General features: G+C 34.4%; 1 protein-coding gene and 1 long non-coding RNA gene across 4 annotated transcripts; one reads left to right on the forward strand and one right to left on the reverse strand.

Moving 5' to 3' along the window:
* The first annotated feature begins 6,845 nt into the window (after window positions 1-6,845).
* Window positions 6,846-8,734, forward strand: LOC114387910. Its single transcript, XR_003661427.1, has 3 exons — window positions 6,846-6,891; window positions 7,230-7,312; window positions 8,706-8,734. It is a non-coding gene; the product is annotated as an uncharacterized LOC114387910 (long non-coding RNA).
* Window positions 8,735-16,829: 8,095 nt separating this feature from the next.
* LOC114388563 (CTP synthase-like) lies at window positions 16,830-24,824 on the reverse strand. Of its 3 annotated transcripts, none has more exons than XM_028349107.1 (22): window positions 24,507-24,824; window positions 24,035-24,194; window positions 23,321-23,400; window positions 23,042-23,128; window positions 22,880-22,930; window positions 22,677-22,794; window positions 22,388-22,444; window positions 22,212-22,276; window positions 21,896-21,979; window positions 21,761-21,811; window positions 21,611-21,673; window positions 21,352-21,398; window positions 21,175-21,244; window positions 20,988-21,050; window positions 19,428-19,517; window positions 19,300-19,338; window positions 18,921-19,148; window positions 18,734-18,819; window positions 18,449-18,497; window positions 18,290-18,370; window positions 18,100-18,193; window positions 16,830-17,286 (listed from the first exon to the last, which is right to left on the reverse strand). In XM_028349107.1, the coding sequence occupies exons 2-22, from the start codon at window positions 24,150-24,152 to the stop codon at window positions 17,081-17,083; spliced, it is 1,827 nt and encodes a 608-aa protein (XP_028204908.1). In that variant the 5' UTR covers window positions 24,153-24,194; window positions 24,507-24,824; the 3' UTR covers window positions 16,830-17,080. The 3 variants fall into 3 exon arrangements, with proteins under 3 accessions (XP_028204908.1, XP_028204909.1, XP_028204910.1); XM_028349108.1 differs by having other exon boundaries at window positions 24,480-24,824; XM_028349109.1 differs by lacking the exon at window positions 24,035-24,194.
* Between the last annotated feature and the right edge of the window lie 1,969 nt (window positions 24,825-26,793).

The raw sequence follows: 26,793 nt of genomic DNA on the forward strand, positions 1-26,793 counted from the left end.
GCCTCGACATAGCATTAAAAAGGTTACGTATTACTCTAAAGAAACCAAACACCACTAGCAAAAACTATAAACTAGTGCTATTTATCAAAAGATGCATGAAAACAAATGGCACGGAGCGTGTTTGCTCTTTGCCCCTATTTGGGAACCTATAGGACAATATCTAGGGGTCTCTAATAACTACTTCCCAACAATTCATAACTCACACGGCTGTTTTCTAGAGGTATCATCACTCAAGATAATAATATTGTGGCGGTATGGAATACCAGCGACAACATATTATAAAGAGAGAAAGCTCTAGACGAGGTTTCACTATTATCAAGCAAGTCGGAGACCTGGCATGATGATAGATTCACCTCCACTCCTTAAATTCCCCTGAACCCGGGTGTAGGGCCCCTTTTTACTCAAAACCCGTGGGTGCTTAGAATGCAGTGTAAAGAATGCAAAATAGACAACAGTTATTTACATTTTACACAGTTCAATGAAAGTACACACAAAGTTTCACAATTCCACAATTCCTAAAATAGGCCTAACTCACAAAAGTCCCCAGTGGAGTCGCCAACTGTCGCAACGTGCCCTTCGCGGGCGAGCGAGGGTGAGGCTCACGGGTGCACTTTCCAAAGGAGGAAAGATGCACGGAGTCGCCACCAACGTTTATTTGTGGAAAACGTCGGAAAAACCGAAGGAAACTAGTCAAAAGGAGAATTCTAAGTTCAGGAGTTGTATTTACGCTTGAGGAAGGTATTAGCACCTCTCACGTTATTCCAAAGGACAACAGTCTATTTTTTAGAATTGTGGAATTGTGTTATCTTAACTTTCATTTCTTTTTATTTTTTGAGGTCGACAAAAGCGGGACTTTTGCTCCTACGTACCCTCCTTTGGAGAGGAAATCAGACCTACGTAGTTCTTTCTTAAGCGTGAATCAAGTGATTCTTTTTACTTGAAAGGTGATCATTTTAAGGCGTTGGACCTTAAAAATGATCCATTTTACTTGGTAAGAAACTGAAATGATAAACTTTCAAAACCCTATTTTTGTGGACGAGCTTGACTAGGCGAGTTGATTTTAGCCTTAGTTTCACTTTAGTTAATTAGTCAATTCAATTAAGAATGAGAAATCCCAAAGAGAAAACGTCCGATTGATCTTTCGCTTTTATTTTACTAAAAGGTATTTTTTTATTTATATTATTATTTTACCTCTTTTTTTTATTTCCAACGTGGTTACGGCACGACCGAACGGTCGGAATTCATTTTAACCAAAATTAACGGACGATACAATTCAAACGATCGGTGGAAATTTATTTTATTTTTAGATTAAGCGAGAAATGACTTAAATAAATGGCTTAAGCACGTCAAAAGGGGGTATAAAAAGCAAATGAAAACGAAAATAAAAATACATGAAACAAAATGTGGACCACCACGGGTACATAGAATGAATTGAAAAGCTCGGTTTGAGGTACTTACCCGTTGAAGACTGAAGAAAACGAAGAACGAACGATGAATCTTGAAGAACGGTCGAGAATCTTCGCGTAATTACTCACGGAAATGTTACGGAAACGTTACGGAAGCGCCTCGGCTTGGATTTTCTTCACGGAACTAATTTTCCTGAGCAATTTCGAGAGAGAGAGAAGTGCCTAAGGGGCTGAACCTTTTTCTTCTTCACTTCTTCCCCTATTTATAGCAAAATAAGGGAGAAGCTTGCCGCCCAGCTCGCCCAGGCGAGCAAGGTTGCTTCCTCCAGAAGCAATAGCCTTCTAGAGGAAGGGTCTGGAAGGCCCAAGTGGGCCAGATTGCTATTTGCACCCCCCTTTTTACTAAATGCACCCCCTTCTATTTTTTTGGTAATTCTTTTTCCGTAACGTTATGAAACTTTACGAATTTCATTAAGATACTTATTTCCCTTCCGCAAGGCTACGAATCCTTACGGATTATGTATTTACTCTTTTTTAGCTTTCGAAGAAGTTACGGAAACTCACGGATTGCGCAAAAACATCTCTTTTCGACTTCCGCCACATTACGGAATTTCACGGATCGCGCAAGCCTGCTTCCTTTTGATTTCCAAGATGTCTCGGGACTTCATTTATTGTGCAACCAAGGACGCCAAGTGTCTCGAAGCGGCCAATCCAAGGTTGTATATCATCAAATAATAATCCCCCGGACGAAATTAGGGTATGACAATAGGAATTTACTTAATCTTTCATACCAAGCCCTAGGTGCTTGTTTTAACCCATAAAGTGCTTTTTTTAATCTATAGACATGATCTAATTTTTGTGAGTCTTCAAACCCAGGAGGTTGTTCTACATATACCTCCTCTTGGATTAGACCATTTAGGAAGGCACTCTTGACATCCATTTGATAAAGTTTAAAGTTCATAATAGATGCATAAGCTAAAAGCATCCTAATGGCTTCTAATCTAGCTACGGGTGCAAAGGTTTTTTCATAGTCTATCCCTTCTTCTTGGTTGTACCCTTTTGCAACTAGTCTAGCTTTATTTCTAATTACTAAACCATTTTCATCTAGTTTATTTATAAATACTCATTTTGTTCCTATAATGGGTTAGTTATGTGGTTTCTCAACTAGTTCCCAAACATTATATCTCTCAAATTGATTTAAATCTTCTTGCATAGCAATTATCCATCGATCATCTATTATGGCTTCTTTAAAGTTTTTAGGTTCTATCATAGAAGCAAATTCCATGTTATTGCATAAATCTTTGAGAGAGTGTCTAGTTGTTATCCCTTTTGAGATATCTCCAATGATATTGTCAAGAGGATGATTTCTTGAGGTTTTCCATTCTTTGGGAAGATCATCATTTTCTTGGGCTATGTCATCTTGAACATCCTTGTTTTCTTCAATTCTCTTCCTTTTTAGATTCCTTTCTTGATTGTGCATATCTTTCAAAGAATCTGCAATATCATCAAGAAACTCCTTTCTCGGAGAGGTAATATTAGTTTCATCAAAAGAAACATGTATTGATTCCTCAATTGTCATGGTTCTTTTGTTGTATATCCTAAAGGCTTTGCTATGTAGGGAGTAACCAAGGAAGATGCCCTCATCCGCCTTAGCATCAAATTTACCTAGGCTTTCTTTACCATTGTTTAGGACAAAACATTTACATCCAAAAACATGTAAATGAGCAATGTTTGGTTTTCTATTGTTAAAAAGTTCATATGGGTTTTCTTAAGAATGGGTCTTATTAACGCTCTATTCATAATATAACATGCGGTGTTGACAGCTTCAGCCCAAAAATATTTTGGAAGTGGAGCGTCATTTAAGAGGGTTCTAGCTATTTCTTCTAAAGATCTATTTTTCCTTTTTACTAAACCATTTTGTTGGGGTGCCCTTGTCGAAGCAAAGCTTCATGGTGAATCAAAGGTGATTCAAAGTTGTTTTGATGATAACAATGATGATAACAAAAGATGATGACAAAGGTGATGACAAAACTCAAGTGACTCAAAGATCAATCAAAGAACAACTCAAGTGAATCAAGAATAATTCAAGAGTTCAAGATAAGAATCAAGAAGAATTCAAGACTCAAGAAGAAAGTTAAGAGTCAAGAATCAAGATTCAAGGTTCAAGATCTCAAAAATCAAGATCAAGATTCAAGACTCAAGATTCAAGAATCAAGAGAAGGCTTAATCAAGATAAGTATAAAAAGCTTTTCCCAAAAATTGAGTAGCACATAATTTTTCTCAAAACATGTTTACCAAAGAGTTTTTACTGTCTGGTAATCAATTACCAGATTGTTGTAATCGACTACCAATAGCAAAATTGTTTTGAAAAAGTTTTCAAATTGAATTTACAACGTTCCAATTAATTTCAAAAAGTTGTAATCGATTACAATGTTTTGGTAATCGATTACCAGTCCCTTTGAACGTTGAAATTCAAATTCAAATGTGAAGAGTCGCATCCTTTCACATAAAAGCCTTGTGTAGTCGATTAAATTGATTTGGTAATCGATTACTAGTGACTGTTTCTGAATAAATCAAAAGATGTAACTCTTCATAAAGGTTTTTGACTTTTTCAAATTGGTTTTAAGTTTTTCTAAAAGTTATAACTCTTCTAAATGGTTGTCTTGACTAGACATGAAGAGTCTATAAAAGCAAGGCTTTGTTTTGCATTTCAAGCATCTTGAATACTTTTCCAATCAATCTCTTACAATCCTTTACAAGCCTTGAATCTCTTTGAACTTCTTCTTCTTCTTTGTACCAAAAGCTTTCTGAAGTTTTCTGATTTTCCAAACCTTGAAAACTTGTACTATTCATCTTTTTCATTCCCTTCTCTCTTTTCCGAAAAGAATTCGCCAAGGACTAACCGCCTGAATTCTTTTTGTGTCTCTCTTCTCCCTTTTCCAAAAGAACAAAGGACTAACCGCCTGAATTCTTTTGTGTCTCCCTTCTCCATTGTCAAAGAATTCAAAACGATACAGTCTGAGAATTCTTTTGATTCTTCCCATTCCCTAATACAACAGTGTTCAAAGGACTAACCGCCTGAGAATTCTTTTGTATCCCCATTCACAAAGTATCAAAGGTTTAACAGCCTGAGATCTTTGTCTTAACACATTGGAGGGTGCATCCTTTGTGGTACAAGTAGAGGGTACATCTACTTGGGTTTGACTGAGAACAAGAGAGGGTACATCTCTTGTGGATCAGTTCTAGTGGAGGGTACATCCACTAGGGTTTCAAAGAAAACAAGGGAGGGTACGTCCCTTGTGGATCTTTGCTTGTAAAAGGATTTTTACAAGGTTGAAAGAAATCTCAAGGATCGCAGGTTGCTTGGGGACTGGATGTAGGCACAGGTTGTTGTCAAACCAGTATAAAAACTCTTGTGTGTTTGTTTCCTTCTTCCCTACTCTTTTACTTTCCGCTGTGCATTTAATTCCCGCTTTTACTTTCTGTTAAGTTTCTCTTCTACTCCTCATTCTCTTAACAATTTAGTAAAAGCCTTAGAAGAGTAATTTTTTAATTAGTAAAGGTTTATGAATAATTAATTCAACCCCCCTTCTTAATTATTCTGAGGCCACTCGATCCAACAAGTGGTATCAGAGCTGGTATCTTGTAGAAAGTCTAACCTCTTCAAGATAAATGGCCTCCTCAAATCCCTTGTTTCCTGAAGGAAATTTCATTCACAGACCACCCATTTTCAACGGTGAGGGTTACCATTATTGGAAAACCCGCATGCAGATATTCATTGAAGCCATATATCTAAATATTTGGGAAGCAATAGAATTAGGACCACATATACCCACTATAGTAGATGTAAGCACAAGCACTACAAGCCAAAAACCTAGAGATCAGTGGACAGAAGAAGATAGGAGAAAAATCTAGTACGATCTCAAAGCCAAAAACATCATCACTTCAGCCCTAGGGATAGATGAGTACTTTAGAGTGTCAAATTGTACTAATGCCAAGGATATGTGGGATACTCTCTAGTTAACCCATGAAGGTACCACAGATGTAAAAAGGTCTAGAATAAATACTCTTACCCATGAATATGAATTACTTAGGATGAACCCAAATGAAAATATCCATAGTTTGCAAAAAAGGTTTACACATATAGTAAACCATCTTGCATCTTTAGGAAAAATCTTTCCTAATGAGGATTTAATTAATAAAGTCTTAAGATGTTTAAGTAGGGAATGGCAGCCCAAGGTAACTACTATTTCTGAAAGTAAAGATCTTTCTTCCATGTCTCTTGCCACTTTATTTGGTAAATTGCAGGAACACGAGATGGAACTTTAACGCCTCAATCAGAATGAAGAAAATGACAAAAAGAAGAGAAGCATAGCCCTTAAAGCCTCATCTTCAATACAAGAAGAAAACAAAGAAGAAGATTCAGATGGTGAAGAAGATTTTTCTTTCTTTGTTAAGAAATTTCATAAATTCATCAAGAAAAGAAGAATTGACAGGCGTCAGAATTTCAATAATGGAAGAAAATCACAAGATGATTCTCAAGTCCTTAGGTGTTACAAATGCAACAAAATTGGTCACATAAAGGCCAATTGTCCTTCAAATGAAGAATGGTCAGAGAAAAGTGAAAAGAAAAGATTTGATGAAAGAAGAACTAAGAAAGCATACATTGCATGTGTAACACCCTGATATATATATATATATATATATATTAGTAATTATGTTTGATGTTTGATTATTTGTTGCGTTATTTTCATCCGTAATTATTTTTAAGGAATTTAATTTAGTTAATAAAGGGGTGTGGATAGATAAGGATCTAGCTTCTCAAAGAAGCCACGAGGAAGCCTCTTAATGAAGCTTCTAGAGAAAGTTACATGAAGCTGTATCGGTAAAAATGCTGCCCAACCTTTGTTAACCGTTGGATCTTCTCGAAATTTGGTCTGCAACTTCACAAGACAATTTTCCATGATCTTACCGTTGGGATCTTTGAGAAGATGCTAGAGTGTGCTAGAAGCCTCTTAATGAAGCTTCTAGAGGAAGCCTCTTAATGAAGCTTCTAGAGAAAACTACATGCAGCTGCCTCGGTAAAAATGCTGCCCAGCCTTCGTTAACCGTTGGATCTTCTCGAAATTTGGTTTTAAACTTCACAAGACACTTTTCCATGGTCTGACCGTTGGGATCTTTTAGAAGATTTCTGGAGTGTGCTAGAAGCTTCCGAGCATCTCTTATTTAAGTATTTCAGCCTTTGCTTTCGTGTAGCTTAGGAAAAACGTCATTTCTTCTTCTTTCTTTCTTCCAAAGCCATTTCTAAAGTTCTAAGAACTTTCTCCATCACCCACAGCCACCATTAGCCACCACAAGCCATCATTGTTCTCCATTGAAAACCCACACCGAGAGGAACCCTTCAACCGAAGCGGAATCTTCCAACTTGGCTTGCGGTTTCGGTAGAGAACGAAAACCCTAATCTGACCTTTCGTTTTCTTTCGAGGTAACCATGGTTCTATGCTTGTTTCTTGTTAGTTTCATCTTGTCTTTGCATCTTTTCTGCCTTTGGAACCGCCATTGCATGTCTTATGCTTCCTTTGAAAAACCTTAGAGAAAGAGACTTTGTAAACGTTATCCTTTCATGAAATGCATGTTATTTTGGTAGCCTACACTGAACCCCGGTCACATTGGCGTGGTCGGAATTTCCAAATGATGTTCCTTTGTAAAACCTGAAATGCTCTCAGCTCTTTCATGTAGTGATGTGGGTGTTTGACCCAGAGCACTGTTACTAGCTTTGTTTTCTGAAATCCATACTAAGTCTCCTTTGTTTTGGCACGGTAGAGGCTTGTGTGGAATCGACGAGCAAGGACAAAAAGGAATCTTCAAGTGACGCGACGAGGAATCCGCGGGGTAGCACACGATATGTAAGGGGAGTTTATTATAAAATTTACCGTTTTAACACCATAGTTAGGGTCAAGGAACCTAGCTATGAGGATATCTGCCTGTCCCTGTTGCATGCTGATTTTTCTTCAAAGAAAATTACTTTTTAACTAATGGGATGCGATATATATATATATATATATATATATATATATATATATATATATATATATATATATATATATATATATATATATGTATGTATTGTGATGAATGATATTGTTTGGTTGATTGAAATGTGTTGCGTGAAGACCGTGCATGTGGAAATGATATTGTTGTGTTTGTTTGAATTGTTGTTGATGTTGCTATTGAGGATTTTAATTGATATGTGATGATAATGATAATTATGATGATATTGATTTGAGATGACGTTGTTAATAAAGACCATGTCAACATAATTGTTATTATTGATGAATATGTGAATATGAAATGAGGTTGTTGTTGTTGTTGATAACGTCATTGAGATGAGATGATATTTATGTTGTGAATGACATGGAAATACGATTTGTTGATTGATGTTGGAAATGCATTGGCATGTGCATGTTGTGTATGTTCGTGGGGGGCACTGTGCACTGACCTTTCAGGGTCTTTGGCACTAGCTTTTGGTCACGTTCATACGTTGGATGTTGTGTATGATCATGGGGTGCACTGTGCACTGACCTTCCAGGGTCTTTGGCACTAGCTTTTGGCCATGATCATACGTCGTATGAAGTGTATGTCATGGGGGGTAGAGTGCACTGACCTTGTCGGATGGCCCAGACGTGGGTAACTAGCGTGGTTAGAGAATCTAAGCATTTCTGAGGGGATGCTTAGGCGCTTTAATTGGTCCATGGTCTTTGGCACTTACTTTTGGCCATGATCATAGCTCATACGACACAGGAAATAGAGTAACTGTGGCCAAGTGTACTTTGTACTAGGGGGCTGTCACCTGGTAGGGAACACCTTTGGGCTCCCAGGCTGATCACCTATGGGAGGGGAGCTGTTACGTGCACAACCAGGTGGTCTCGACAAATTCAGCATAGTTCCCTAAGTGAGAGTGTCGTGTGGACACGCTTAGGCTATTTCCTGAGATTTGGTTGTTGTTGGTACGTACCACATTGCATCTGAGTGTTGAGTTAGGTGCATGCATCATTTTGTGCAGTCTTGATCGGGTCCATGGATGGATGATGAGTAATTGTTGGATGTGAATGATGAATATTTGTTGGATATGAGTGTTGAATAATGATTGTTGTGTATGCTTATCATGTTTGCCTATGTTCCTTGCTAATTGTGGTTATTTGGAATTGGTATTGGTTCTTTTATAATAAACTCACCCTTGCAATTTTGTATCGTGTGGTTGATACCTGTAATGATCACGAACCTTGTTCGTGGGAACAGAATGACAGTGGCAGGGTGTAGGGAGTAAGATTCTGGTGAGGAGCCGCCGAGCCGACGTGATGACATTGGCGTTATTTTGGGAGAAAGTTGTGTTTTGTAATCAACTCCTCCGTAGTTGGTTTTTAAGTTTTATTTTGTTGAGTTAAAGATGTAAAATTGGGATTTTAATTATATATATGAACATATTTAATTTTCATTATGTGTATGACGTGTACCGAATTATTGTTTCTATGTAATTATGCATATTCACTTAAGTAATGGCGTGTTGTTGGATGAATTTATGTTGTGACAAAATCACTTCTATTTTCATAATCAAAAATTAAGGAAGTTCTTTTTATATAAAAAAAAATTGAAATCATTGAATATTAGAGTGTGGATACCGTAGCGACGAAGCGGGTCATTACAGCATGGGATGACAATGATTCATTCAATGGTTTAGAAAAGGAGATTAATCTTCTGACCAAAGATTATGAAAGTGACGAGAGCATCTCTCAAGAATGAAAAACAAGGAGAAAAAGCATGATCCTCATCTTTGAAGATCTAGACACTTCAATCCTGAAAAAGGTAATATCAAAACCATTATCTTATTAAAATTTCTCTTAAAGTTGAAATTTTTATTCAAAAAATTTGATTACGATGACTAACAATTCTTTATTTGTGTGTCTTTTGATTGTTTGAAATCATGAGTATATTTGCTTGATTGATTTCATCTTATTTGCATGAAATATTCATTCATTTATTTAAGTAAAATTAATATTCCTCTTACTTGTGTTTTGATTTTTTTTATTATCTTCATGTTTTAATGTTTTTGCATGACATGATATGTGAGTTACATGATTGAGAATTATTCATAAAGTATCTTCAAATATATTTTTCATAAAAAAATATTTTGATAATAATTCAAAAACTTCTTCTCTCCTAGAAAGCTTTTTGTTTTTTGTTTTCTGGCTAAAATAACCACTGGTAATCGATTACCATAATAGTGTAATCGATTACAAGCAGTTATTTCTGGCAATGGTTCTTTCTGGTAATCGATTACCATATTTGTGTAATTGATTACAACGCATCCTTGCACCTATATATTCAAATTTCAAATTCTGAAACCTGCAACCCCTCTCTCTCTCGAAAACCCTTGCCCCCAATTTTTCTTCCAGCCATATCTCACTCAATTCTTGTCCAAATCACTCCCCACAAAGCCCAAACTTCATCTTTTTTTCAATCTCTTTCATTTGAACCGATTGAAATCCCGAAAAAACTCCTCAAATGGTGAAACCATCAAAAAAGCGGAAAGGCACTTCGAGTCGGAGTCAACGGCATTCCGGGGCACAGAAAACCTCAATGCCTTCCTCCATTCCCTCTGGATCATTGTTCTCATCAGAGGAACAGCGTATACGGTACACAAACCTCTTTTCCTCTCGTTCCATTATAGACCCAAAATTCATAGATATGGATTTCTTCTCAAATGAGAGTTTTGAATGCCTTCAAGCATTTGAAAACTCCAATCTTATTCCATTCATGTCTCTGAAATTACCTGTTTATTCTGAACTAGTCAAAGCTTTCTATTCTAATTTAGAAATCCATGAAGGTACCCTAATATCTGAGGTTTATGGGATTAAGATGGTCATTGACCAATCCCTATTTTATGATTTAACAAAATTGCCTAGTGAAGGTGTGCCTTTTGAGGGTGCACTGATTGATGAATGGAAATTCGATTTTTCTGTGCATGATGCCCGCCGGTTGGTTTGCACCAACCAAGCGGATATGACCAGAAGGCTTCTTGTCGATTCATTGGCTTTTGAAAGCCGCATCCTTGATTACCTTATTGTTCGCATTTTGCTTCCTAGATCTTCAAACCTTGCCCAGATTTCTGAAGAAGATCTCATTGTCATGTGGACCTTTCATAAAGGTTTCCAAATTTATTAGGCACACCTTGTTAGATATCGCATGCATAAGGCATTGCGATTGAATGCCCCTTTGCCTTATCCTCGTCTTATTACCCTTTTCCTTTAACACTTCAACATCCCTCTTGATTCTGAACCCTATGTTCCAATCAAGAGATCATTCCTTATAGGCGCTTCAGTCATAGCATCCCTTGGTTATATTAAGGAGCATGATGGCTCTTGGGTAAAGAAGGGTGCTAGAAATGTTGGTGAAGAAGGACATGAGGGAGAAGATTCATCTCTTCTTTCGAAGATTTTGGAAAGGTTTGATGGTCTTCAAACCTTTGTTGGTGAGAGGTTTGATACTTTGGAATTGCAAGTGGATATGCGCTTCAATGAAATGGAGTCAAGAATGACAAAGGTTGAAGAAGATGTATCTTACATTCGGTCAAGCTTCAATCTTCCACCACCGCAGCCACCATCATCTTAGAATTATATTTTAATATTATTACTACTTTGATTTTCAGCCTTGTATTTTGGCTATATTATTATGGTATTTGAACAATTTACTATTTCCTTATTTGCATGGTATGTTTGGACCAATATTAAGTATGTTATTTGACAATGTGGAGTTTAAAATTAATCTATTCATGGTTGTTGCTTCATGGTTTTCATGGTTCTTGCTTCTTGCTTCATGATTTGGTTGATATTTTTTTCATGAATATTAAGTATGGATGTTTAAGTTATATTTGTATACCTTAAGTTTGATACGCACTTTGGCTTTTTGTTGATGCCAAAGGGGGAGAGAAATGGGATTAAATCAAGAATTCACATGAGTAATCAACTTATTTTTAAGATAAGCATAAATTCAAAAACAAAGGGGGAGAATTTATGTGAGTGATCGACTAGGAAAAAGTGTGTGTGTGTGTGTGTGTGTGTGTGTTTCTTGATTTCAGAAGTTGTCATCATCAAAAAGGGGGAGATTGTAGAAGCAAAGCTTCATGGTGAATCAAAGGTGATTCAAAGGTGTTTTGATGATAACAATGATGATAACAAAAGATGATGACAAAGGTGATGACAAAACTCAAGTGACTCAAAGATCAATAAAAGAACAACTCAAGTGAATCAAGAACAATTCAAGAGTTCAAGATAAGAATCAAGAAGAATTCAAGACTCAAGAAGAAAGTTAAGAGTCAAGAATCAAGATTCAAGGTTCAAGATCTCAAAAATCAAGATCAAGATTCAAGACTCAAGATTCAAGAATCAAGAGAAGGCTTAATCAAGATAAGTATAAAAATCTTTTCTCAAAAATTGAGTAGCACATGATTTTTCTCAAAACATGTTTACCAAAGAGTTTTTACTCTCTGCTAATCGATTATCAGATTGTTGTAATCGATTACCAGTAGCAAAATTGTTTTGAAAAAGTTTTCAAATTGAATTTACAACGTTCCAATTAATTTCAAAAAGCTATAATCGATTACAATGTTTTGGTAATCGATTACCAGTCCCTTTGAACGTTGAAATTCAAATTCAAATGTGAAGAGTCACATCCTTTCACATAAAAGCCTTGTGTAATCGATTACACTGATTTGGTAATCGATTACCAGTGACTGTTTTTGAATAAATCAAAAGATGTAACTCTTCATAAAGGTTTTTGACTTTTTCAAATTGGTTTTAAGTTTTTCTAAATGGTTGTCTTGACCAGACATGAAGAGTCTATAAAAGTAAGGCTTTGTTTTGCATTTCAAGCATCTTGAATACTTTTCCAATCAATCTCTTACAATCCTTTACAAGCCTTGAATCTCTTTGAACTTCTTCTTCTTCATTGTACCAAAAGCTTTCTGAAGTTTTCTGGTTTTCCAAACCTTGAAAACTTGTGCTATTCATCTTTTTCATTCCCTTCTCCCTTTGCCAAAAAGAATTCGCCAAGGACTAACCGCCTGAATTCTCTTTGTGTCTCTCTTCTCCCTTTTCCAAAAGAACAAAGGACTAACTGCCTGAATTCTTTTGTGTCTCCCTTCTCCCTTGTCAAAGAATTCAAAACGACACAGTCTGAAAATTCTTTTGATTCTTCCCATTCCCTAATACAAAAGTGTTCAAAGGACTAACCGCCTGAGAATTCTTTTGTATCCCCATTCACAAAGTATTAAAGGTTTAACAGCCTGAGATCTTTGTCTTAACACATTGGAGGGTACATCCTTTGTGGTACAAGTAGAGGGTACATCTACTTGGGTTTGACTGAGAACAAGAGAGGGTACATCTCTTGTGGATCAGTTCTAGTGGAGGGTACATCCACTAGGGTTTCAAACAAAACAAGGGAGGGTACATCCCTTATGGATCTTTGCTTGTAAAAGGATTTTTACAAGGTTGAAAGAAATCTCAAGGACCGCAGGTCGCTTGGGGACTGGATGTAGGCACGGGTTGCTACCGAACCAATATAAAAACTCTTGTGTGTTTGTTTCCTTCTTCCCTACTCTTTTACTTTCCGCTGTACATTTAATTTCTGCTTTTACTTTTTGTTAAGTTTCTCTTCTACTCCCCATTCTCTTAACAATTTAGTAAAAGCCTTAGAAGAGTAATTTTTTAATTAGTAAAGGTTTAGGAATAATTAATTCAACCCCCCTTCTTAATTATTTTAAGGTCGCTCAATCCAATAGTCATAGGTGCAGAAACGTTGTGTTCTATGCCATGTTCATCCCAAAACATTTCAAAATCCTTGTTTTCAAATTCACCTCCATGATCACTTCTAATGGAGATGATTTTGAGACTTTTCTTGTTTTGGATTACTTTGGCAAGTCTCATAAATGCATGAAATGCATCATTTTTGTGAGTAAGAAATAAAGTCCAAGTATACCTAGAATAATCATCAACAATTACTACTGCATAGTAACTACCACCAAAACTCATGACTCTAGAGGGTCCAAACAAATCCATCTGCAGTAATTGTAATGGTTGAGTGGTAGAGACAATATTTTTAGATTTAAAAGATGCTCTTGTTTGTTTACCTTTTTGGCATGCATCACATAATTTATCTTTTTCAAACTTAAATTTTGGTAAACCAACGACTAGGTCTTTTGAGATTAATCTATTTAGATTATCCATGTTAATGTGAGCAATTCTCTTATCCCACAACCAAGGATCACTATCTTTACTTAAAAAGCATTTATCATTTTCAGATTTTTGTTTCAAATCAATCATGTAAACATTATTTTCTCTGAAACCTATATGCTCAATGTCTGTCATGCTCATGCTTGATAACACATTTTTCAGAATCAAAAGATACTTTATATCCTTTATCACATAATTGACTAACACTTAATAGGTTATGCTTTAAACCTTCTACAAGTAACAGATTTTCAATGGGAGTAGAGGAACTCGTACCTATTTTTGCCGACTCTAATGATTTTGCCTTTGTTTTTGTCGTCGTATGTAACATGTCCACTTTTATTGGGGGAAATAATTGTAAACATGGATACATCTCCCGTCATATGCTTGGATCATCCACTGTCGATGTACCACTTCTTCCTTACAGATTCTTCCTCGTTGTTCTCATGAGATTTTGTCATGAGACATAAGTTGGCTTTGTCTTCATCATGATCTTGAAATGATTTCAGATTTGACCTATTCTTGAAATTACTTTTGAAAAACAGAGAATTTAAAGAGGCCATTTATCTTGAAGTTGTGAAACTTTTCTCAAGATACCTGCTCTGATATATCTTGTTGGATCAAGTGGCCTCGAAATAATTAAGAAGGGTGGGGTTGAATTAATTATTAATGTGTCTTGACTAATTAAAAATTATCCTTCTTAATATTACTAGATTCAATTAGGCTTTACTACTAAGTTATGAGGAAGTAAAGAACAAAAACAATAACTTAGACAAAAGTAAAGCGGAAATAAAAGTACACAGCGGAAAAGTAAAGAGTGTAGGGAAGAAGAAGACAAACACAAGATTTATACTGGTTCGGCAACAACCCGTGCCTACATCCAGTCCCCAAGCAACCACCGGTTCTTGAGATTTCCAATAACCTTGTAAAATCCTTTACAAGCAAAGATCCACAAGGGATGTACCCTCCCTTGTTCTCTTTGAACAACCAAGTGGATGTACCCTCCACTTGAACTGATCCACAAGAGATGTACCCTCTCTTGTTCTCAGTATTACAACCCAAGTAGATGTACACTCAACTTGTACCACAAAGGATGTATCCTCCAATGAGTTAAGACAAAGAATTCTTAGGCGGTTAGTCCCTTGAATCTTTGTAAGGGGAAACAAAAGATATCTCAGGCGGTTAGTTCTTTGAAATCTTTTGTTTAAAGGGAAGAGGAAGAATCAAAAGAATTCTCAGGCGGTTAGTCCTTTGAATCTTTTGGCAAGAGGGAGAAGGAATAAAGAAGAAGAATAGCACAAGTTGTTGGACAATGAACTTTTCTTGAAATAAAGAAAGTTTTGAACAAAAACTCTTAGAATAATGCTTTGAATGAATGAAAGAAATATGAAAGTTGTTACTTTAAAATTCGTGTCATGGTCACATATTTATAGTCGTTTGATGGCTCTTGAAAAAGATTTGTGACTTTTGGCAATTTCTTCAAAACTAGTTACTTTAAGAGTTATGACTCTTTTGAAAACTAGTCACTTAAAAGTTATGACTCTTTTTGAAAACTAGTCGCTTTAAAAGTTGTGACTTTTTAAAAAAAATCTTCAGAAACTAGTCACTTTAAGAATTGTGACTTTTGGTAATTTATTTTTCAAAATAAGTCACTGGTAATCAATTATCATTGTAGTGTAATCGATTACACATCAACAGATGTGACTCTTCATGTTTAAATTTGAAACCAACGTTTAGAAACACTGGTAATCGATTACAAGTATTGTGTAATCAATTGCACAAGTTTGAAATGATTTAAAAATGTTTTATCACAAGTTGTGACTCTTGAAATTTGAAATCTAACGTTTTAAAACATTGGTAATCGATTACATGATTATTGTAATCGATTACAGCTTTGTAAATCAGTTTGAAAAGAATGTTGGCTACTAGTAATCGATTATTGTCTTTTGGTAATCGATTACCAGAGAGTAAAACTCTTGGTAAAAGATTTTTCTTTGAAAAATTCTCTTGAACAAAATTGTGCTATTCAATATTTTGAAAAACTCTTTTAATACTTATCTTAATTGAGTCTTCACTTTAATCTTGAATCTTGATTGAACGACTCTTTGATTCTTGAAACTTGCTTTGATTGAACGACTCTTTAATTCTTGAAACTTGCTTTGATTGAACGACTCTTGATTCTTGACTTGAGTTTTTGGCATCATCAAAATAATCTTGGAAAGCATTACTTTCACAATCTCCCCCTTTTTGATGAGCCCAGGCGAGCTGAAAGCTAGTTTGGACAAATGGATGTCTGAAATCTTTGAAAAATGACTAACAAACAATCATCAAAAGTTACAAAATCATGGATAAATCTTTCATATTTAAACAAAAACATTAGTAAATGTACAATATATATATATATATATAAAAGAACTACATTTAAGGATAGTTTATAAGAAAATTATTACAATCGAAAGATAAATTTATGTTCGAAATCAGATAAATTTTAATATTGGGGTGCCAAAATTTTGAATATTGAATAAATTTTCAAATAAATTGGAGCTCAAATCGGACAAATGTGTCTTTATGGGATACTCTTAGTATTATACTTCTACAACACCTCCAAGGACAACAAAGTGTTTGTCGTGCTAAGACTAGAGTGTTCCTTGAGAAAAGATACACCTCCAATGGAGCTAGTGAAAGGAATGTAGAACTTAGAGAAATTCAAGTTACAGCGTACCGATCCACCTACAATGAAACAAGAACACATCTCACAAAGCGTTTTGGATCGACTTCTGCTCACCTTGGAGATGAGCCTATGACTATCAGGGGGCCATTATTGGGCATGGATCTAAGGAGTGGCTTGAGACATGTTAAATAATGAGATTTAAAGGATCTATAACTTGTACACATTTGACATTTCACTTAATAGTAAGTTTTATGTTTTTCAAAATAATAAAAATTATTACTAGCATATTCTATCCTATTTTTATTTATTAATTAAGGAAGTATAAAATGGAAAAAAAAATATTGCATAGGAAATCATTATATCAGCTATACAAAACTCATTTCATACATTATTAATCGCATTTGATACTTCTTTATTATTCTTTGGATACTTAACGAGACTTAAGGTGCTTTAGGAAAATCAAAATCATAGGCTACAACCATATTTTGATTTCATTATGAACAAGCATCATCCACCACAAGCTTGGAACTATATATGGTTGGAAACATAAAAAGCTGTTAAAGACTCAAAATTTGCTTCATATGCTGGAGAGAAAAATCCCCTAATGAGCTAAAAGTCCACTAGAAACTGTACAAGCTAACCCCGTGGACAAAACTGTCATTGGAGAAAATCAAACCCACATTTGTAAGCAAAAAAACAAAGAAAACCCAGATGATTGATTAACAGCTCCTCCCATCAACACACACCCCATTGGTAGTTGTACTTGTATATACACCATTTAAGGAACTATTGGAAGATTTGAACCCATTATTTCCATTATGTGCTGCTGCTGCTTTCAACATTGGTGAGTGTATCCCATTTGTTAACTTGCCATAACCTTTGCTTGCAGGCACAACTGTCCTCTCACATGCTGCTGATATTAATCCTGTCACAATGAGGCATTCATTATTGAATATATCTTGCTCAGACAAAATGCACCATAGATAAACTAACAATACAATGCAACAAAGGAGATATAAGGTGGGCCCAATGGTAGGGGAAGGGTGAAGGGAAAGAGAGGGAAGAGAGGTCGCTGGTTCAAATCTCTCCAACTGAAATTTCTAACAAAACTAGCAAACTAACATTTGCTGATAATTAAAAAAAAAAAAACAATACAATGCAACAATGCGAATGAACTACCGATTTAATAAAAAAATACCTATTAAATGGAGTGCACAAGAAAGGTATTCAAAGAAATAATCATATAGTAGAACTCTCCATTAATTATACAAATTGAACAACCATCCAAACCACAAATTCAGTTACAAGTGATGAAGCAACTAGACAAAATATGCATAAGAGGTATACATGTCTAGAAAACATAAATAATACGAAGCATAGTGTAGACAAATGATGCCCCTCAAGTTTATAGATTTCCCCACTAAGTTTGGAACTACCAACTCAACTGCAGATTCACAGTTTAAGTACCCAAGATGAATTTCTTATGATAGTGATGAGTTGGCTACAGTCACAATCAATGCATTAAATTCAATATATGGTTAGTAGTAACAGGCATTTGAGCTCATCAACAATAAACCATAATAAGCTATGGAATAAAAACAACAGGAACCACTAACAAGTTTGGATGGCAGAATTACACTTCATTCCCCAAAGAAGAAAATCAATAATTTCATCATTGTAAGAAAAACATCTTTAAGTTTAAATGAAAATAGGCATGAATTAACTAAGGAAAAAATACCTAAGAATAATGGAGAAGGTTTCCCTGGTCTGGACTTGAACTCAGGATGAAACTGAGCACCAATGAAGAAAGGATGACCAGGAAATTCAACTATCTGCATTTATATAACTCAAATTCAAATAAGGGAAATATTTAATAATATGTGGCAAATTCAAGATCCATGCCGTAAGGGTTTCAAGCAAAGACACACCTCCATGCGCTTCCCAGTTTCGTCTTTGCCAACAAAAGATAGACCAGCACTCTCGAGTTGTGATATCATATCAGGATTAACCTGTACACAGCATGACAATTATTGTACAATGTTGCATCTTTCACATAAAGGAAGCTTGTGCATGCAAACACAATTTACCTCGTATCTATGCCGATGTCGCTCATCAACAAAGCTTGCATTACCATACCTATTAAAAATTCCAAATTATAATACCATAGATGTTATATATCAATGTTTGATGGAGAATTGGAGATCAATATGATCCCATTTTAATTAAACTCTTATAATACAAGTGATAATGAATTTTCTTGTTGGACCAAAGATTATAAAATTTTTCACATAAACAAACTTAAGACTGGAGCAAATTAATCAGTTTATCCCTCAGTAGATGACCAGCATATGCAATAGTTCTTAAATCCTTACAACTTGGCTGATTTGCAGTCAGCAACATGAAAGTAAGTTCTCCTTGAACCAAGACGCATAGTTCCCCCCATATGAGTCTTTGAACCCTATTGATAGAGAATACAAAGTTATTATCTTAACTAAATTTTACAGGGAAGAGTATTATCACAAAATGAATAGAATAAGATGGATGTATCCGGAAATATACTTCTGGCATAAATATGACACAAGGGTTTTTGGTTTTGGGATCAAATTCTGTGCTATTAGCATCATGAAGACCCAGAACAGATCTTGAAAACTCAATTACACCTATTTGCATCCCCAAGCAAATGCCCAGATATGGAATGCTATTTTCTCGAGCATACTTGGCAGCAAGAATTTTTCCTTCCACTCCTCTGTCACCAAAACCTCCTGGAACTAGAATCCCATTAGCTCCCTGCAACATAAGTTCATTTAGGGAACATCTCAAGGTAATCTACATCTACATTTCAATACATTTAAAATGAAATTAATGCAGTATTAACACAGAAACTAAAGAACTGCATTTAGTCTAAAAAAACAGTCCAAATAGTAGAATGACTAAAAACCTTCAAAAGACCCCAAGCAGCTTTATATGCATCAGGATCCTGCAAGAAGTAAATTTATCATCAGAGATTAGGCATAAAGTAAAACAAATCAGTTGAATGACATGCAGAACAATAGAAAGATCAATCACCTCTTTAGAGGTATCATCTTCGAGATGTTCAGCGGGAACCAAATCCACAACAAGCTCATGATTGCAAGCAACAGAAGCATGCAAAAGTGCCTACACAAAAACACAGAATATAAGTCTCTGGAATCTGGAATATCATAGTTAAAGGTTCCTTAGAATTGGTTCGTATCAAAATCACTTGATTTGTGAAAATAACCATCCATGCCCAAAGCCATCAAAATCAATCTTATGAGATGTTATTGATATATTTGTATGCATTTTAAGGAATAATAGCACCTTGGCTTATCCTCATAATAAACATCACTTCCTTTTATATGGAAAGGGAAAGAATCATGGACAAAAGGATAATGAGTTCATCTATAAAACCTAGTCATAAAGAAATACAGCATATTCCATTGGGGTGGGAGGGCAGGGGTTGAGGGGGAATACCAAGGTTTTGAAACAAGGCGGCTCAACCGGGAACCAGTCCGGACACCCCAACAAATTGGGGCATTTCAGAACCAGTCAAACCGGTCCAGAACAGGTGAAAACCAGTATAGAGTACCGGTGTTGAACCAGTCTTATTAAATTTTTTTCATTTTTTTTGTTTTTTTATTTAATCTAAAATATTTGTAAGATAAAAAAATGCATACTTAAATTTTCACATAATTATCAATTATTTTGTCAACTATTATTAACTTTTATCTTATGAAACATAATTTAGTCATTTATATTAATATATAATTTTTTAGATCCTAATTTTTTATAATTCTATTAGTTTATTACTTAAAATATTATATAATATTAAAAAATATAAAACCGGTTCAACCATTGAACCAATGTCTTCACCAATTCAATCACCAGTCCAGTTTAAAAAACATTGAGGAATACAAATTTAACATGAAAAACTTTCCTGGGTGCTTTTACACAAGTGAATCTCTGAATGTGTTGACTGGCTTTGCTATTAAATCAAGAATGCAGTTGCACAAAGAAAAAAAAAACACAATACATGTTTTTTATGTGTGTGGAATGCATCATTAGTCATAATGTTACGAGTCCCTATCAATTCTGAGAAACTAATGCTTCCTTGAGGTGCAAATCATAAATTTTTCCAATCTTTATCTACTTTTTTATGTTACAGTCAACCCAATCATTTCCCTAGACTCTGAGTAACAGTATAGTTGCACACTTTCATAAAATTAATCAGTTTAATTTAAACAGTATTAAAATGTTCCTAATCTCCATCAATCATCGCAAGTCACCCTGAAAGTTGCATAAAATTAGGTTTCCATGCATCAGAACTGTAGGGTGATTAAATAATGATTGCTGATGATATTACTGCAGACCATCCATCCTAAGTGTATCTAAGCTAGAGAGAACAGAATCAGCACCAAAAATGATAAACCATTTGAACTCTAATAAAAGCTAACAGAATATAGGACATTGAACTGGACCAAATTAATACTTATGAAGTTCATCATGCCTGTAATATCAAATTCAAGAACTAAAAGGGCCAGTTAAAGATATTGCAATGGGAGTTTTTATGTATTACTACCAAACATGGAAAATAAATTAGAGATGTACCTTCAGTACAGAAAGATATGCATCTGAGAGGTTAGTATATTTTCCCACCATTGCAATTCTAACCTGTGAAAAACAAAATAGTTGTAAGCTCAGTACTAGCCACTATAGAGAGTTGAATATTGGAACTCACAGATTCATGAAATATATTAGCTTTTTTAGATGATATATTAGAAAAATTGAAACTTACCATTTCATGAAATTTGTCATATACTTTTGTTGTTGTAATCCACTCCTTAAAATTAGGCTCTGTAGCAACACTGTAAATAGAACCATAATAATTAGTGGAATCACAGAACATCACTACATCAGCACATCAGGATGATCAAGATGTACATCAAAACAAGAATGAGTTTGTCAAACAAACCCTCGCAGGTTTAATGTTTTCAGGATTGCATCATGCGCCTTTTGGTCCTGTTGGTAAAAAAGAATATCAAAAGGAAAAAATCTGGTTATTATATGAAGCACATCACTTAGTGTAAAAAGAAAAATAAAGCAATTCAACTGTTTAGGCAAAAGGATACTAAACCACAAGCTAAACAATTTAAAACTTCGTAAACAAGGTTCCGGTAATGCAAAAGACAACCACAAAAAGCAGTTTCAGAAAGTACCACAAAATTACTTACACTTAATAGCAAAGGAATGTGCCAAATATTTGGAACATCATAGAGAGTTAGTATGCTTGATGACTGCAGATACAAAAGTTCCCTTTGAGAATATATGCAAGGCTATAAAGTTAAGCAAGGTGAAAATTGTCAACATTTATATCATATTACCGGAACATGACAAAATTGAGAAAGTTTTTCCTTAATGTTGTCATCAAGTTCCTGCAAAGGATAAAACAAAAATTTCAATCATTATTACGTGGAACCAAATAGATAAAAAGAAAAGTAAAAAAGAAATAGAAAGACCTTTGAACTGCGACAAGCAAGAAGATTTGGGGTCAACCCTAACCCTCTAAGTTGGCGGACACTGTGTTGGGTTGGCTTTGTTTTCTGCATATTGAAGCATTCAGTAAATAAATTATAATATTAAATTGGTTATACCATTTGAAAATATGCAATAGCAGTCCCAATCCATTTATTAATGGCGAAACATATATCTAATATCTAACTAGGAAAAAAAACCATTTTATGTTCACAAATAAGACTAAATTCTTTTTTCTCATTTATTTCTAATAAAAGCATGAATATAAATGTTTCATTGATAGCATAGCTTGCAGCATACCTGCTCACCAACAACATTGATAACAGGCACCAAGCTGACATGAACTAAACAGAAGTTACCAGGGCCTACAAAAGGGAAACAATAAGATAAGCAAGACTCTTTGCTGAAGTACACCCAACAGAAATTAATCAATATAATTCCGGAGAATATAAGGTCTCAAGTATGACAATTATTACCAACACGGTATGAAAACTGGCCAAGTGCTTCAATAAAAGGCATAGACTCGATATCTCCTACATTAAACAAAAGTCATTTTAAATTAACATTGATAAGAGGTTCTAGCATTTTCATAGAACTGCTAAAGTCAATACTACTTGCAGCCACTACGTGAAGTGAGAAATGTTTGGGCCCACCAAACCCATGATTTTTATATGTAAAATTAAAATATAGAAAAAATGAATAATGTAGTATTGGAAATCAAATTCTACCTTAATAAAAACAAATGATCTAAAAATATTAATTTACCAATAGTTCCACCCAACTCAATAACACAAACATCAGCTGGGCCTTCTTTTCCATCAACTGGTATCTGTGCCACACGCTCTATCCATTCTTGGATGGCATCAGTAATGTGTGGAACAACCTACCAATAAAAAGGTGAAATCAGAAACAAAACACATGCAACCCACAAAAATATTTGGAGGAAAACCCAGAATAACTAAATATACCTGCACAGTCTTGCCAAGATAATCTCCTCTTCTCTCCTTTTCAATTACAGACTAAAGCATGAAAAACAAAAAACATTAAGAATTCATACACACCTAGGAAAAAAAAACTAATTAATTAATTAAACATGAGATTTAAAAAGAAGAAACAGACGGTTTATCAACCTGATATATTTTCCCAGTTGTGATATTATTGTCACGAGTTAATTTGAGGTCCAAGAAACGTTCATAGTTTCCAAGATCAAGGTCAACCTTCAACCAAAATTGAAAATAACACATGAATAAAAAGTTACCATGTTCCAATAACTGAAACCAATCACAAGATTGAAAATTCACATGATAATGGCGGAAAACATGTTATTAAAAATTAATCAATAAAAATTTCAGAGAAACAAGTAACTTGCATCCCATGGCCTTAAAAAAAATACAAAGTAATCTATTTACCTCACCGCCATCATCTAAAACAAACACTTCCCCATGCTCAAAAGGAGACATTGTCCCTGCATCAGTGTTCAGATAGGGATCTGCAAGAGATAGAAAAGTTGAAACCACAACTAGAATAATTAAAAACAAACAGCATTATTTTGCATAACATCAAAAGATTAGTTTCATAACGAAGAAACGAAGACCAAGCTTTTACACCATTTACCAGCTCAAAAAGCACAAGCTAGTCCTTCCCATTATAGCACATAGATAAAATAAAAAGCAATCTCCATCAGTTCCCCCTAGAAGTTTACATTGCCATTCACCATTTTTTATAAGCTCATGTTCAAAACATCAAATTATTCTAAATAAACAATCAATTGTTTCTTGTTAGAGCTGGAAAAAAAGATATTTATAAAAAAAAAAGATGGAGTGATAATTCATAACAAAATAGAATCATCATTCCATTGTTTGGATAATTTAAAATAAAGTAAAACAAAAGAAATATAATATATATATATATATAATAACTTCACCCCATATCTACAAATTAGAGGAGAAAAATAAAGATTCTATAATGGAAAGCATTTTATCCTGCTCTATTCCATTTCATTTTTGTTTCAAACAACAAATGCAATACCCAGAACCATTCTCATTGCATTCCATTCCATTTCTTCAATAAAAAGAGTGAAAAAATTAAAATCAAAAGGGGGGGCGGGAGACAAGAAACAATACCAATCTTGATAGAAGTAACCCGAAAGCCACAAGCCTGAAGGAGTACTCCAATACTGCTTGCAGTGACTCCTTTCCCAAGTCCACTCACAACTCCACCCGTCACCAACAGGTACTTCATTTTTACTCTCTCTAATGAAACCCCTCTTTTTTATTTCTTCTCCTATACAACATGCAAACACACTCCACATGTCAGTAACCACGACACAAAACAACGTTAGCCACACACAAAAACACACAGTGAATTTAAATGACCCTTTTTTGTAAGATCCACCACTTTCCCATAAAACCACCAGAAACAACGACACCAACAACAGAAACAAAAAACATTACACGTAAATGGGAACGAGATGGCAAAATACACACACGGCAGTGACATTGCACAGGCATGACCCACATGCAGAACCAAACAGAAACGACAAAAAAATTACAAAGAACGAAACTTTACAGCGAAAGAAAAGGTATGCGAGAAAACCTTCGGTCGCAATGAGGGGGTGCTTCTGTTAGACGCAAAAATGGTTCCCTTTACCTAATGGGCAAAGATAACAGAGGAAGAGAAAAATGGGGTCTCGGTGGCGCAAATTTGAAGGGTTGGATTCTGAATCAAGGGAGGAATGGGTAAGTGTTGTGAGGGAATGTAAGAGGGAGAAAAGATAATGAACAAGTTCGAGTTCTTGAGTGGCTTTAATGGGAAAAGCGTATTGGTTGAATCTTTTTTTTTTTTTTCTTTTCCCTCTCTGCAGACAATCTTCTCGTTTTTGATTCAGGCGGCTGGTGAACAAAGAAGCTCACTCCCCCCTTTTTCAACTTATATAGGATATATAGGAAGCTAAACCCATGTGTTAAAATGAAATAAATTAAAAGATTAATTGTGCCTTATATTTTATAATATTTGTAAAAAATTGGATTTAATTTTTATATTTTATGATGGGTTTAGTAACACATTGAGTTGAACATAACTCATGTTTTTTCTCAATTTATAGATATACTTTTAAAAAAAATTGAAATACATAAATAATTATTTGGTGTCTCACAAATGATAAATCAAACACATACTTAAACATTATATTTTTTGGTAAATCTTAAATATTGTAATTTTAATTCTTGTTTTTCTAAAATATATGATAGGTTTTTTTATACATTATTTTATATGTAAAATAATTTATAGTTTATTTTTAGAGAAATTTGAGTAATTAAATAATTTTCTTATATAATAACTAAAAAAAATCTAATGATAAGGTAAAAAAAATCAGAGTATGTGTAGTTTTTCGAGAACTTAAATTATTTTAATTTTTGAATTATTATAAATGTATACATAAATTTATTGTCTCTTTTATTTTATTTTTATCTCATTTTTAATATTTTATTTTCCTATTACATTATTTATCACGTCAAGACTATCGGCAAATATTGTAGCATTCCAAGTTTCAAGTATTAAAAATATATCTCAAGGAAAACCTTTATTAGGGCGTTGTTATATTATTTATAATATTTGTTGTTAGTATTATTTGTAATGACCCATCTTTGTTACATGGAAATAGGAACTAACTTAAGTGGAAAATTTTATTTTAATTCATTTAAAACTCTTCAATTAATTTATTTTTGAAAGTATTTCCATGATCCATCAAGTAACACATCCTTCTCATCAGACATCAAAGTATTTTCATGATCCATCAAGTAACACATCTTTCTCAAGTCCCAATTATCAATATACATGTCTAACTATCATGTTATGTCATGTTGACCATTTACTCCCGAAAGATTTCACCCTGAGCAATTAATTCAAGTACATCCCTTGACATAGTCACACCTTGACCATTCACAGAGACTCGAATTAACCCTACAGAGAAAGTGTGGTTTTATAAAAAATGGATAAGCGTGGGTAGTGGCTTACCTCTAGTAATGCTTGCAACGACCTTATCCTATTTAGGGATTTGCCCACCATCCATTCTATAAGCCCTTTCACCATAAGCCCCCACCGACAAACTCCAGTACTAGGTTGAGGGACTTCTTAGCACTCCCAACTTATGTGTCTTCTCACATGCAATGTCATTCATCAATGCATGCATGTTACTATCATTCAAATCAATATCATATGTCATCACAAATTCATTAACCAATATCAACACCATAAGAGGTTATAATATCATAGATTCACCATTCATATGTTCATCACGCTCACTAACCCACCTATAGTTCAATAAGTAAAGCAAGACATTCCAACACCTATAATTCTTGCAAAAGACTCACTAAAAACTCATATGAATGTGAATTTGATAATCTCAACATAAAGTCAACTCTAATCATAAAACAACATCATCTTAATCACATCTCATACCATCATCAAAAAAATCAACCAACACAACTCAAGACATTCAACAATTAATATATTTACCTCGTCATCAATATAATATCCTCAACATCATGATAAATTAGCAATAATAAAATCATATATAAAACCATGCATCATAAACATGCATCACTCTACTATTTATAACAACTATATACTTCATGTTTAAGGTTATCAAAACATCTCATAAATTTTGGGTTACTATCTCCTTCGTTTTCTATTATGCACTTATGGCATTCATAGTTTATAAACATGATAAATAAAGATACTAACTCAATTAAGTTGGTTCTTGTCTCATTTGAAATCTAAGAAGATTATCTCCAACTTTTATGTTTACCCAAAGACCTAGTTTGGAAACATATTATGCCTAAAATTACAATTTATACAAAACTTTTACTTATTACTAACAACT

This window comes from Glycine soja, chromosome 15 (assembly GCF_004193775.1).
Source record: "Glycine soja cultivar W05 chromosome 15, ASM419377v2, whole genome shotgun sequence".
NCBI classification, from domain to species: domain Eukaryota; kingdom Viridiplantae; phylum Streptophyta; class Magnoliopsida; order Fabales; family Fabaceae; genus Glycine; species Glycine soja.

What these genes read in the sequence shown, in the direction of transcription:
- LOC114388563 (XM_028349107.1), bottom strand. Translation starts at nt 24,152, where the DNA reads ATGAAGTACCTGTTGGTGACGGGTGGAGTTGTGAGTGGACTTGGGAAA. An exon ending in CCAGTTTTCATACCGTGTTG is followed by an intron (nt 22,277 to 22,387) that starts GTAATAATTGTC and finishes TCCCTTTTGTAG; the next exon opens with GCCCTGGTAACTTCTGTTTA. An exon ending in TCAATGTTGTTGGTGAGCAG is followed by an intron (nt 21,980 to 22,211) that starts GTATGCTGCAAG and finishes TTCAATATGCAG; the next exon opens with AAAACAAAGCCAACCCAACA.